A 14,701-nucleotide genomic window follows, 5' to 3' on the forward strand; every position below is an offset into this window, starting at 1 on the left:
GCCTCCAACCAAGTCCGTAGGGGGGCATGCAGCTCAATACCTGCTGGTAGAGGCGTTCCCAGGAATCCTGTGTCATGAGGCGGAACAGTGACAGGAAAGCCCAAGCAAAGGAGTCGAAGCTGGTGTAGTTAAAATCTGGGTTGTCAGATGTTTTAAGACAGAAATAACCTTCAGGGCAATGGCTGCAGCAAGAATAGAGAAGGTCATCAATTGCACAGTCCCTCTGTTTACTGGGGGCAAGGCAGCCCTGGGCTGTAGGAAGACCATAGGCGTTGAAGTCAAAGATTGGAACTCAAGACCTGGCCTCCCTCTGATCAGTTGGATGACCTTGATCTCCTTAAGGCTCAGTTTCTCTTGCACATTTAAATGGGGATGGTAATACTTTCACTTCAGAGTTTCATGCAGAGGGGTACAGCCAGGGAAGGCCAGCTGACTGCCTCCACATGATCCCATAAGGTGGCTAACTCCCTGCAAGTTCATACCAGGGGAGGGAGAGTCAGTACAATAATGCAGACTTAAGACCTGAGCCATCTGGCATCACCTGCCAACCTGTCCGTCAAAGGACTCACACTGGGGAGTCAAGCTTACTCCCCAATTATACGTAATAATGAAAACAATACTTTCCACTTACTGAGCACTTACTATGTGCCCCTCTCTCTCCTAAGTGCATTACAAATGCTATAATTTAATTACCCTAACAATCCTTTCTTACAGATGTGGAAGCTGAGGTTCAGAAAAAGGAAGTCAGCTGCCTGAAACCATACAGATGCCAGTGTATTTATTTAAAAGGAGGAGTATATCTGTCAAGTAGCCTATGAAGACTGACTGATGAAGGAAGACCAAATTGAAGATAACCACGTGAGTACTGAGGGGGGCAGCGATGGACTGACTCTTTACTCTCTCACGATAAGGGAGTAAGTTGATGTAAAGAAGTCTGTCTAAGCTCAAGGCATGTGAGGTGCTCTCACCCGCCCCAGTGGGATGACTCTGCTGAGAAAACAGTAATTCCTTGTTTGGAATTTGGGATTCTATTGCTCCAGCATGCCTCCACCAACACCAGTCTCAGGGGCTGTCCTTATCCCAGACATCCATGCAAACACATAATCCTGGGACCCATACAGTTGATTAGGGTCCCAGCAACTTGACTATGATTAATCCCAACTCTATCTTCAATCTCGGTTGGAGATTTGCAAGTTCCTGGACTCTGTAGGCCCACATTTAAAGACAGTCTTTTGTTTTGCCCTCTGAGGAGCTAATCAACCTGTTATCTGTAGGTCTGCTTGTTAACTCTGAGGGTAGCTGTATGTCTATGTCTTCCATTAAACCCCACTACAGCTGTTACACATCAACAACGAATTGCTCTGAGAATTAAGTGAGCCCACAGTACAAAGGTTCTTGCATGGTGCCTTCAGCATCATAAATATTGTATATGAAATGAAGATGAAAATTCCTGTTATTTTTAACCTGCACTGACCAGAAGAATGGACTAGAAGAACATATGTGAAAGAATCCTGGAAATCATGAAGTGTTTCCTAGTACTTGGTCTCCACTTTGAGAACAGTGCCACTGGTCAGTGCGGGCCTTTGCTCGGGGCTCTGGCTTCTCTGTGGCCCAGCACAGGACATAGGTTCTGTCATCACAGGATGCTGTTGAAGTCTCACTCCACCCATCATCCTGAACGGGCCTCTCTTGCCTTCCCAGCCCTATCCACCCCTTTATCTCCTGCCAGGACCTGCCCAGCAGGACATATGGCCTTTTTTGGAGCTGGGTTGGGGGGCTATGGATGAACCCCATAACTTTATCACAGTAGCTTGGGCTACTCTGGAGCCATCGCCATGAGAAATGCCATTATCCAGACAAGAAAAGGAATTGAGGGGGCCTTCAGTTTAGATTTAAGCCAAAGGCAAATGATATCAGAACAACCCCATCCCTGAGCCAAAGAACCAAATGCCAAGTGCATTTGTGAAGAAAGAGGCCAAGGAGCTGATGTTGATCAAATTCTCCACCTCCATCCTTCAGCTCTATCTGAGATTGTTTTTCTAGTGAGCAGATCAAGGCAAAGCTCTATATAGGTCTCCCTCAGCTCCACATGGGCAATATGGAGTTGTTAGCCCTTCAGGGAGTGGGGTCATTTGGGTTCAGGGCTTCGGATCCCCAGCTGTGGAGATGGGAAAGATGAGCCTTGCTGATTTGTGGCCTGAACTCTTTCTGCTCATGCCCGCTCCAGTGGCCAAAGCATCAGGCAAGCTTGAGGGGACCCCGCGCCCCTTGCTTTGTCTCACATTCTGTTCTGCCACCTGGAATGGCCTCCATCCAAACCATCTCTTGTTCAACCAAACTGGAGACACCCTGCCTGCCCTTCAATGCTCCCCTCGACCACCACCTCTAGGAAATCTTCCCTGGCCTCCTGCCCTGCCTCCCACCATCACCTCACTGTGTTTCCCCGGCCCATGGAGTCTCTAGCACAGTACTGCTTCTTCACAGGGTAGCATCCTTATGTATATGCATCAGAGCTCACAAACTGGCAGCTTGCAGGCTGAATTTGGCTTGCAGAAATATTTTGTTTGGCCCACAATATGTAGACATTTTTTGGAATTGGTAGCCAATGTTTGTAGTTGGGAGATTTCACATAAAAATCTAAATTCCTTATCTCTCTTTTAAAAGTTAGAAGAGCTGGAAGCAATGGACCAACATTTCCACGTGGCAACCCAAAGCTGGACTGGGTGGTGGCTGGCCCTTTTGGATGGGGCACAAACTGTCATCGCTCGGTTCCTACCCAGCCTAATCCTCTCATTTGTTGTCATGTATCTGGCCTCTGTAAGAATTTGAAATGGCTAAGTGTCATACACAGGTTTCTTCCTCTGTCATGTGTGGATAATGAAACCCATGTGATGGAGTTGTGATGATTAAACGTAAAACATTTGACACAAAACATATTTAATGAGTATTAGTTTCTTCCTGGGGTAGATTACCAAAATGGCCACGCCGATTTCCCTGCCCGTATCTGTATCTCTTTGCAATAGGATGCTGCAGCTCCTCTGATCAAGAGGTACAGTTTATCTCCCCAGCGCTTGGATTTGCACTGGGCAGTGACTTGTTTTGGCCAACAGAATGCAGTAGAAGTGACACTGTGCCTCTTCTAAACCTAGGTCCCAAGAAACCTTGCATACTTCCTCTCTTTCTCTTGGCACTCTGCCTCTGCCATGAGAATAAGACCATGCTGGGGTATAAGACCACATGGAACAGAGAAGCCACCCCAGCTGAGACCAGCTAGATTAGCTGGCCCCCTGCTAATCTGTCCATTATTTGCAGATGTATGATTAAACTCAGTCAATGCCAAAACACCAGGCTGATGTCAGCTCAACATGCTGATGTGCAGAATCCTGAGCTGGTGTTTTAAGCCACAGAAATCTTGGGGCTATTTGTTACATGGCAAAAGCTAACTCATACACTCCCTCCCCCTGAGCCTGGGATGACAAAAGCCATGACTTATTCATTTCTACACCTTCCCTGGGATCTGAAGACCAGTCCCTGTCTAGAAAATGATGATGACAAGGAGGAAGGACTTCTGGGCATTGGTGCTTTGTCATGGGTTGGGCACTCACCCTGCATCAGATCCATTGCCACACAGTAAGGGATCTGAAGTGCCTGGCTTATTGTAGTAGAAATCTGCAGAAGAAAGGAAGAAATGAAAGCCTTGCGTATGCTTCTGAACCCTCTAGCTCAAGCCTTGTGTGGTAAAGGCAACACTTCTCAAATCTTCTGCCTGAGCAAGATGCATTCCCTTGGCTATGTGCTTTCAGTGGGCACACTGGGACATTCGGAAGGAGAAAAGTCCCATCTTGAAAGAGAAAAGCGGAGCAGTGACTTCAGTCTGAGCCTCCCCCAGCAGAATGACTTGTGCCCAGGTTCATAGCTCATTTCCTTGTAAATAGGGCATGGGCAACAGAAAATGGGGACCCCAAAGTAAAATATAGCTCAAGAGAACCATTTAAGCAGGAAAGAGGAGTCAAAAATATATTTCTATGTAGGTATGCAGGGGCTTCACTCTCCCTTGCCAACCAGACCTTCATCCTCTTGGCAGAAGTTCCACTCGTGTTTTCCATAAGAGGAGTAATTGCCTGTCTCATTGAGAGCGGTACAATTCTTGACACACTTGTTCTTGAGGTTGCCCTTGAAGAGCTGCAGGCCCACCAAGGCAAAGACACTCAAGCAGAAGACGGTGAGGATGGTCACATCCGCCAGTTTCTTCACCGAGTGGATCAGGGCTCCCACAATGACCTTCAGCCCTGTGGAAAGATGATAGCAACACTTCCACGTGGATGACGTACCACACACACAGAACACTGGCATGTCTGCGTCTTAACCATCCTGTCCTTTCACCATGTATAAGTGTGAGGTACTTTACAAACCCTGGGGCAGTTCCAAGCCCGGCTCCTCATCTAAGCCTCGCAATAGCCCTGAGACAGAGGCAGAGATTATTGTCCCATCGTAAAGATGAGACAACTGAGACCCAAGTGATATATTTCTTATCATCATAAGGCTAATATAATACACTTCTGACAGTAGAAATTCAATTTTAAAAATAATTGTTGAATACCTGCTATGTTTCAGGCACTAGACTAGACATGAGGCTTCTAATTTGACTCTAATAATTTGACATCTGTTTTTCTATACTCACTTCATTTCTGGGAGGCAGCTTGAGGCTGGGGGCACACGGACCTTTGTGTGTGTGTTGAGAGAGAGATGGCGGAGACAGAGAGAGAAAGGGAAAAACCTAATCAGAAGGAGCTGCCTCAGGGACAAGCACAGCCGGCAGTAAAGGTTCAGGAGGGAGGATTTGTAGCCATGGCAAATGAAATCAGCTTCTTTGAGAGAGTAGCTTCACAGGTAGCAGAAAGAACTCTGAGGAGGGGCGAAGTCTGGGACTGATGCTTGTCTTGTCATTTTGGTTAACAAATAACCCATTGAGCACTACCTGTGTTGGCCCTGGGGTAGGAGCTGAGGAGGGGCTAAGGCACTGGCATGTGGTGGGGTTGTCTGACAACTGAGGGGAAGTGCCATAGCATTATCGAGCAGGTGGGCACACACAGAGGCAACCCCTACCTGAAGCCTGGGGTGGGGATGGGATGGGATGGTGTGGAGTGTGGGGAAGTTGAGGGAGACTAGAGGGTTTCCTTGAGAAAGCCAAATCTTGGCAGAGCCCCGAGGAAGGAATATTAGTTGAGTGAAGAGGGGAAGGGCTCTCTTGGTAGAGGAGCAGCATGGCCAAGAGCTGGGAGATGAGCAAAGGCAGGGAGCATTTATGGAACCACAGGTGGATTCTAGAACATGATGCAAGGTGGATATAGGAGAGAGGTGAGACAGAAGACGGAGTGTGGACAGGACAGGTCTTGTAAACAACACTCAGGGTTTTCCTGGCTAAGACTAGGTGAGAGAGACACTAAGTGGCAGCACTAAGTGAGGAAGCTTATCCACCAGAAGTTGGCAAAGACTTTCCGATCCTTCCCTGCAGAGCCGGACAGAGAATGGTAGAAAGGACTTCACCCATAGTTTGAGCGTTTCTGTTTTCCAGATAAGAGCATGGATTCTCAGGGGTGAGGTAAGGGAGATAATCCAACAGGCCACAAGGTGGAAGCTGTCTTAAGCTTTGCCTGGTCTCTGGACTCACTATCCTTTCCACCAACTCAGCGGACGATGAGGCACATCCCTGAAATACTGGTGACAACAGAGGTTTGAAGGCCAAAGGAGGTGAGCGTTGTGAACTACTTTTGTTTCTGAATTCTCTGTGATCAAGAATTGCCCAATCCTTTTCTCTGTGTGGGCCCAAAGACAGGCCTGTCGCTCAAGCTTTCAGGTATACGGAAATGGCAAACACACCCACTAGAACCTAGGACTGCCTGCTCCCTTCCTCCCTATTTCCAAGTTTACACCTTTGGTTTAGGATGTAAATGAGGACCTCCAACTGGAGGCTTGTCTGAAGCCCACAACAGGAACACAAAAATGAGGACATGACCTTGTCATTTGTTGATGGTGAGGCCATCAGGTACTGTGCACAGAGCATTGGCCTAGGAATTGGGACATCGGGTCTCCAGGTCACATTTTGCCTCTTAATAGTGATGAGGACTTGGGATTGTGTTTTCTACTCTCTGGGCCTCAGTTCCTTTGTCTTTTACAGGGGGACAACAGTTCATGCCCCGGCGCTTTATAGGGCTCTTGCAAAAATCAAAGACGGACGTCAGGCTGTGGAAACCAGCATATGTTCTATGAACACATTGGTGGTCAAAGCTGCTCACCCGGGATCACAGAAACTGTCTTTAAGGCTCTAAGAACTCTGAATGTCCGCAGGCCTGAGATCCCTCGGAGATCTATCGCTTCGCCAATGTATCTGTGGGACCAGAAGTCGGTCAGTACCTTCAAGGACAGGGTCCTGGGAATGCATGCAGCATAAATAAGGACAATTTGGGGTAACGAGAGCCTCAGTGGGACCCGGAATAGAAACAAAATCTAATGGCACGTCCACCTATAGACTGACACACAGATTTAATTATTGCAATATCATTTAGAATGGCCCCTGTGAGAAGATGCATTATGATCTAGAACATTCTGGGTACTACATGCGTGGATGAGTAGTCAAGCATGTGGGCTTGGCCAGCCGGTCTCCTCAGACACGCATCTTCTCCACCCACTCAGGCAAACATCTTCAGGTCAGGTAGGTGCAAGGCTGAACCGTGTCTACTCACTTTGATAGGCCATTTATCAGCTCACAGTTGAGGACTCTGACTTCTCCCCGAAGGTATGGGACTAACCCTGAAAAGTGACTCCCAAAGCAACATTTAGTGGCAAGGAAACCCCAGGCCGTGAAGTTCCAAATGACGAAGCTGGACAGAGGTGAAGAAACATCCCCAGAGTGCAAGCCACCCAGAAGCCCCATGCAAACATAAACATCAGCACGGAGAAATACTCACGCCAGGGTAATGACGCTAAAATCCAACCAGTTCCAAGGATCTCGCAGGTAAGCAAACTCATTTAGACAAAATCCTCTTGCCAGAATCTTTATCAAGGCTTCAAAGGTATAAATGACAGTGAAGACATACCTGGGAGGGGAGGTGGAAAGGAGTGTTAGCCATGCCATGGACAGAGCTCAAAGGGGAGCTCCTGGAATGGCTCCAAAGGAAAACACGCAAAGATCATCAGCGAGGCTGGGAAAGGGAAGTAGATACGATAAGGAGGGGAGACACAGACTGGGGAACTCAGAGCAGTCACACAGATGGGTGGGGTGGGGACAGATTGAGGTGGCTGGGACGCTTGGCAGCATCTTCAGCTCGGAAGGTGGGCAGAGGGCAACGGCAGGTGCAGAACCACCAGAAGGTCTAGAACAAGGATGCTCCTGTTCGCTGAGATGCCCAGAGGGAACCTGGAGGCCCCTTTCCCAACCTGCTGTTGACTGACATGTGGAACAGGGATAAGGTCCTGCTACATCCCTCCTCTCCAAACTTCTCTGCTTCCAGCTGTGTTTTCTTCTCCCACCGCACTTGGCCTGCAAATGTTTCGGGACTCAGGAATCCCAGTCCAAGAGCCACAAGAGGCAGGAAACAGCTGGGTGTCATGGAAGAGAAAAGCATCTAAATCCATGAAAATTTTCTCTGGAGGACGGGTCTTGCCAGAGGAAGTCATATCCAACAGTCCTTTTAGTCTGCTGGGCACTTTGTGGGTTTGGAGGTGAAGACAGATCTGGAGCTGCGGTTGAGAGTAAGGTAGTGTTTCTCAAATGTTTAGAATCTCTCAATTACATGTGGCAGTAGTTTTCAATCTCTAGCAAGTATCTGAACCACCTGGAAGGCTTGTTCAAACAGAATTCTGAGGTCCACCCTCCGAATATTCTAAATATAAGAATATTTAGTCAGTCAAGAGCAGGTCCTAAAAACGTGCATTTCTAACACATCCCCAGCTGATGTTAGTGCTGCTAGACTGCAAGAATTACCCCTCTAGGACCAAAGGGATTCAGATGCACACGTAATTTTGGGTACAGTAAGTTTTTTAAATTATAAAATCATAAACACAGACACCAGCGTTAAAAACGGAAAGCCTTGATTAAATATGACAGATCGAACGTATGTATTTACCTCTATCCTTTTTGAAATCCTTCTTAAATGTTGGTGGAAGGATTTTTTTTTAAAGCATAAATCCACGAGGACAAAGATAATGGAGAACACGACAACAGCATTTTGGAAACTAGAGAGCATGTGGATGGGTAGTCACTGACAAAGCAGACCCAAGAAAGCTGAAACCTGAGCCGGGAAGTGGGGAGTTCCCAGAAACAAGCCAGCCCACACTGCAGGACTGCTCAGGACTTAGAGATACTAAATATCTCTGAAAGTGGCATTTGGGGAAAGTGTGTCAGGTAGAGCTGGATACTGTTTGAAAGGCTTTACAAGAAGCAGCCATTCAGTGAGGAACTTCCTCTCCTGCTGTGGAAATAGACTGGATGTTCATTCTTTCAAGAGTTGGACGAGAGAGACAGAGAGAGAGAGATTGCATGCTGAAACAGGAGTATAAAGGAAACTTTATATACTGAAAGGCACTCAGCCTGCCCATCCACCCACTCACTTCTGCTTTTAGTTAGTTTCTAGAAGCCTGTAGTCAGGTTAATAGCCCAAGAAGATGCTGTACTTTTTTTTTTTAATGTTTATTTATTTTTGAGACAGAGAGAGACAGAGCATGAACAGGGGAGGGGCAGAGAGAGAGGGAGACACAGAATCTGAAACAGGCTCCAGGCTCTGAGCTGTCAGCACAGAGCCCGACGCGGGGCCCGAACTCACGCGAGATCACGCGAGATCACACGAGATCATGACCTGAGCCGAAGTCGGATGCTCAACCGACTGAGCCACCCAGGTGCCCCAAGATGCTGTACTTTAATGTGAACTGCTAGCCAATGAGCATCAGGAATTGGAAGGATGCTTCTAACACCACAGACTAAAGCAACCAAAGAGGAAAGAAAGAAAAGCTAAAAAGACAACGCAGGGAGCAGAAGAAAAGTTGGGAAAAATTCTTATTAATATTTTTTAGAGAGTTAAGAAGATCCAGGATATGCAGAATAAGAACAGAAGGCTATAAAGACTATTCAAAGAACAAAACAGAACTTTTGGAAATAAAAATATGACAGTGAAAGTAAAACATTAATAGGAGAGCTGGAAATAAAGGTGAAAGAGATCTCATAGGAAGTGGGATAAAAAGAAATGATGAGAGGTGGTTAAAAAGCATGAAAATTAGAGATGATGAGACCAGTAGGTACAATGTCTGACTAATAGATCTAGAACGAAATAGACCAAGAAAAAGACAAGAGAAAATTATCAAAGTAATAATTCAAGAAAATCTCTGCAAACTTCAGGATCTAAGTATTCAGTTAAAAACACCCACAAATGTCAAGAACATGAATGAATGTCAACAAATTTCAGAACATTGTGCACAGACAGAAGACCCCTACTGCTTTTGAGGGAGTGAAGAATCGCAGGTCATATCCAAAGGATTAAGAATCAAAATATCATCAGATTTCTCAATGGCAACCTTAGAGAGTACAAGACAATGGAACAAGTGCCTTCAAAATTTTGAGGAGAATAATTTCTCATATAGAATTTCTTCCCAAGCTCAACCGTTAGGATGAGGGTAAAATAAAGACAATTATGGATATGCAAAGTCTCCGAAAATGTGCTTTCCATCTAAGAAAGTTATCATAGGATGCTCCATCCAAACAAGAAAGCAACCAATAAAGAGGAAGATCTGGGGACGCAAGGGAGAGACAAACGGAATCCAAAAGAAAATGGAGAAGGAAAAATCTCCAGACAAGAGCTGCATATCATGTTCGAGAACACCTAGGCCGGACTGAGGCGGAAGCTAGAGGGCTCCAGGAGTGATTTCCCCAAGAAAAATGGGAACTGATGGGTAACCTGACATGATCCAATAAATCGAGGCAAGGATTAAACCCCCGGAGAAGAGCTTGGGAGCAAAGTAGTGATAAATACATAGAACATGAAGCAATGAAATCCTTATTGACTCCGGAGAGAGCAAAAATGTTGTGCTAAAGGAAAATGTCATCAAAGGACACTGCATGATACAGCTGTCATGTCATTTGCTCAGCAATTCTGTTACATAACCGTGTCTGTAGTCAGTCGATGTACATCTTGTCTGATTACCTAACCCAAAATGATAATATAACTGAAGCAGGGAGACAAGTGTGAGAGGAAAGGAGTGTGGGTACATGGACCTAATTCTTTTTTTTTCCATAACAGAAAGCCAACAGATAACATCTAAAATGGAAGAATAAAAAATACAGTATGAGTATATGACTAGAGATAGGGAAGTATCAGAATAAAGAGGTACAACATCTGAGAGGACTCGCCTCTGGAAATACGGGATTAGGGGCAAAGAGAAGAGCCTGAAATTGTACTTTTTGTTAGAATCTTTATAGAACTCTGCGACCTTTTAAATCACGAGCCTGTGTATCTTATATAAAAGTAACAATCGCATTAAAAAGAGAATAGCAGTAATGCCTGTTCGTATCTGCGAGAGAGAAGGAGTGTTTGAAATTATTCACGAAGAAATCTATATCTGGCTGGCTGGCTGCTTGAGCTGTCAGCTTCCATATCTTGTGGGTCCCCCCCCCCCCCCGACTCTTTATGTTTTCTAAATTGGAAAATCTTAACTCAGAATTATAGGTTGTTGGGAAGCTTTGACGGATATTTCTGGCTTTTCAGATCAAATGCAGATCCAGAAATTATGGAGAGCATTCTGAAGACTATTTTCAGTGCTTCGCCAGAGAACGCCAGCCTAGGCTGAACACCACCCAGCGCTGGAGGGTTAAAGGTCGCAACCCGGGGGACAGGAGCTGATGCAGTCACGTCCTCTTTCTGGCAGCCCTTGGCCCCGAAGGTGTTTCTTCGTGTTCTGTTGCGGCATGTTGATGTGATTTTTTAAAATGCAAAAGATATTCCTGATGAAGGAAGAAGATCACTGGGTATTGAGAAAAAGTCAAGCTCTAAGCCCTGGAGCTGTTTGCCCCACTTCCTCAGTTTTAAGATATCCTGATGCCCACTCATGAAAAAATCTTGAGGTTAGGTCCTAAAGGCAAAGATCCATACTATTCAAAATCCTGAATGTATTACTAAGACACATCGCGTGTATTTGGAGAAACGGTCATTTAACAAGGTTTTATCCCTTATTTTATTTTTTTATGAATATAATTTACTGTCAGATTGGCTCCTGTACAACACCCAGTGCTCAAGCCAACAAGTGCCCTCCTCAATGCCCACCACCCATATTCCCTCTCCCCGCCCCCCCATCCACCCTCGGTTTGTTCTCTGTGATTGAGTCTCTTGTGGTTTGCCTCCCTCCCTCTCTGTTGGTAACTATTTTTTTTTTCCCCCTTCCCTTCCCCCATGGTCTGAAAACACCATAAGCCTTTTTGGTTTGCCAGCCAGAGCAATTCAGTGTGGGAAAACAGAACCTCACTTTGATTTCAGCCCTGGAGGCTGAGGAAACTCACACTGTGAGGCCACAGTTTGTATTCACAATTTCCGCTGTGTTGCTCAAAGGCAGTAAAGGGTCTGAAGGCATGCTTGTGGACCCCCACTGTTTTCCACCAGTGAAGGGTGTACTGCATTTGGAAGGAACGTCTTTCATTTGTACAGTGATGCCTTTCCTTGCTGACCGCGTGGCTGGAGCTTCTTCGGTACCAATTCAATGTATCTATTTTTTTTTTTCCAATGGTGGTGAAATATACATAAAATAAAATTTACTGCCATCACCATCTTAAGTATGCAATTCAGCGGCATTAAGTACATTCACAACATTGCGAAATCACTACCACTCTCGTCTCCAGAACTTATTATCCCAAACAGAAGGTCTGTACTCCAACCACTCCCCATTCCTCCCTCCCCTGCTCCCTGGCAACCTCAATTCTACTTTCTGTCTCCATAAATTTGCCTACTCTAGGTACCTCATCTAAGAGGAATTATACAAATCATACAATTCGTCCTTTCGTGTCTGGCTAATTTTACTCAGCGTGATGTTTTAAAGTTCATCCATGTTGTAGCATGTGAATGCTATATGAATGAATCTCATTCATTTTTAATGCTGAATAATAGTCCATTGTCCGTACAATGCATATATCACATTTTGTTTATGCATTCACCCGCCGATGGACATGTGGGCGGTTTCCTACCTTTTGGCTTTCGTGAATAATGCCGCTATGAACATTGGTGTAGAAGCTAACATACCTTTCTAAAGTTTCCAAGCTGATCTTTAATTAATTAAGCCAGAAGTCTCTTCTTTTATTTTTATTTTTTTTTAATTTTTTTTTCAACGTTTATTTATTTTTGGGACAGAGAGAGACAGAGCATGAACGGGGGAGGGGCAGAGAGAGAGGGAGACACAGAATCTGAAGCAGGCTCCAGGCTCTGAGATGTCAGCACAACGCCCCACGCGGGGCTCGGACCCACAAACTGTGAGATCATGACCCGAGCTGAAGTCGGACACTCAACTGACTGAGCCACCCAGGCGCCCCTATAACAGTCATTGAGTTTAAATGGCAGTCACATTATAAGAAATCCAGTGGTTCTGTTAAAGGAATTCTACCAATTTCTTCCTGCTTTCTTTCCAACTACAATATTTGTCATTGATTTGGAAGCGGGTTTCATGTCTTACCAGCAAGGGTATAGGAGGAATGGGCACACTATAGTTTTTGATTCTTTTCAACCTTTAACATCAAATTTGGCAATTTGTACTGGAAAGCCTGATTTCGTTTTTGTACTAAAAATAGTCAACTGGTTTAAAAGTGAGGTCAATAAGCTTTGTTGGAAAATACTATGGCAGTTTGGGTAGCTGATTATTATTATTTGATGAAAATGTTATTAGCAGATAATAAATTGGGAACTAGGACAACAGGTTCACTGACCCAATAACATTCAACGATCATCTTTCATTGTCATGCTATTTTCTCATTTATTTTTTATCTGCTTTTGTGAGATTATCCACATCCATCGTCCACATGTCTCATGACCTGCAGATTCCAGCTTTGTATTTATGAGAGTCCATTCATTATTTACATTTGTGACCTTATTTCATATTGTGAGGTTTACTTTTTCTATTTTCATCGCTATTGTTGTATTTCTGCAAGCCACTTTTGAAATGATTCCATTTTTTGAACTGTGATATCAGGCAATGCAAGTCTAACAAATGTAAACAGTAACTGTCAGATGACAATCAAACACATTAGGTAGAATAAGCTACCCATGATCAAGTCCATGTTAACCAGTAGGAGCTCTCAGTCCTTGAAACACACACACTGTTTTTAAGAACGTGAAAAGACAGAAATTCTATGAAAATTATGGTCAGTCTTACATGTCAGACTTTTAAATTATCTGTGCTTTTCCTTCTCAATCTGTCAAATGGTTTAGAGGCTAATGATTTAGAGACTTGTGACCAACAGAGGTCCCTGGATAACTTACTGAGAGACATTGTAGGGGAGGGAGAGACCTGAATTACTGTGCAAAACAGAGTGAGAGGAATCTGGAGTTCCAGGGAACAATACCGAAGGAAGACAGTGAGACAGAGACATGGAAAAGCAACCCAAAGGGATAATTTATGAGAGAATATTATAAAGCAGCCTCATTTACCAAGATAGATCAAATGAAATACTGGCAAGTTGAATCCAGCAATGATCAAGCTGGAGCCATTAAAACTAGATTGGCAAATTTATTAATGTAACCTTCTATATTAACAGGTGAAAGAGCTAATGATAATCTTAATAAAATAGAAATATTGATGAAAACCAACACACACTCGTAATGAAACTCTTTACATCCTTCACACACTTTCATTTTTTTGAAATTTAAATCAAAGTTAGTTAACATATAGTATAATAATAATTTCAGGAATAAAATTTAGTGATTCACCTCTTACAAATAACACCCAGTGCTCATCCCAACAACTGCCCTCCTTAATGCCCTCACCCCTTTAGCCCATCCCCCCACCCCAAACCCCTCTAGCAACCCTCAGTTTGTTCTCTGTATTTAAGAGACTCTTATGGTTTGTCTCCCTCTCTGTTTTTATACTAGTTTTGCTTCCCTTCCCCTATGTTCATCTGTTTTGTTTCTTAAATTTCACAAATGAGTGAAATCATATGATATTTGTCTTTCCCTGACTGATTTATCTTGCTTAGCATAATACACTCTAGTTCCATCCACGTTGTTGCAAATGGCAAGATTTCATTCTTTTTTTTTGATCGCTGAGTAATATTCCATTGTGTATGTATATACCACATCTTCTTTATCTGTTCATCAGTCAAAGGACATTTGAGGCCTTTCCATACATTGGCTATTGTCGATAGTGCTGCTATAAACATTGGGGTGCATGTGTCCCTTTGAGTCAGCACTCTTGTACCCTTTGGATAAATACCTAGTGCAATTCCTGGGTGGTAGGGTAGTTCTATTTTTAATTTTTTGAGGAACCTCCATACTGTGAAACTCTTTTTTAAAAAATATATTTATTTATTTTGAGAGAGAGAGCAAGAGCAAAAGAGGGACAGAGAGAGGGGGAGAGAGAGAATCCCAAGCAGACTCTGTTCTCACACCACAATCCCACATGGGGCTCAATCCCAAGAACCATGAGATCATGACCCAAGCTGAAACCAAGAGTTGGACGC

The 14,701-nt window shown here is 44.4% G+C and overlaps 1 protein-coding gene across 3 annotated transcripts in view; it reads right to left on the reverse strand.

Annotated features, from left to right (window-relative positions):
* The window catches only part of SCN10A (sodium voltage-gated channel alpha subunit 10), a 92,514-nt gene that overhangs the window by 60,918 nt on the left and 16,895 nt on the right, over positions 1 to 14,701 (reverse strand). For all 3 annotated transcript variants that reach the window (XM_047875008.1, XM_047875007.1, XM_047875005.1), the window contains exons 4-8: positions 6,969 to 7,097; positions 6,297 to 6,388; positions 4,098 to 4,289; positions 3,606 to 3,672; positions 41 to 182 (exon numbers count right to left, since the gene is read on the reverse strand). In XM_047875008.1, coding sequence (XP_047730964.1) covers positions 41 to 182; positions 3,606 to 3,672; positions 4,098 to 4,289; positions 6,297 to 6,388; positions 6,969 to 7,097 — 622 coding nt within the window. The remainder of the gene's footprint in view (positions 1 to 40; positions 183 to 3,605; positions 3,673 to 4,097; positions 4,290 to 6,296; positions 6,389 to 6,968; positions 7,098 to 14,701) is intronic.

The sequence above is a fragment of the Prionailurus viverrinus genome, chromosome C2 (assembly GCF_022837055.1).
Source record: "Prionailurus viverrinus isolate Anna chromosome C2, UM_Priviv_1.0, whole genome shotgun sequence".
Taxonomy (NCBI): Eukaryota; Metazoa; Chordata; class Mammalia; order Carnivora; family Felidae; genus Prionailurus; species Prionailurus viverrinus.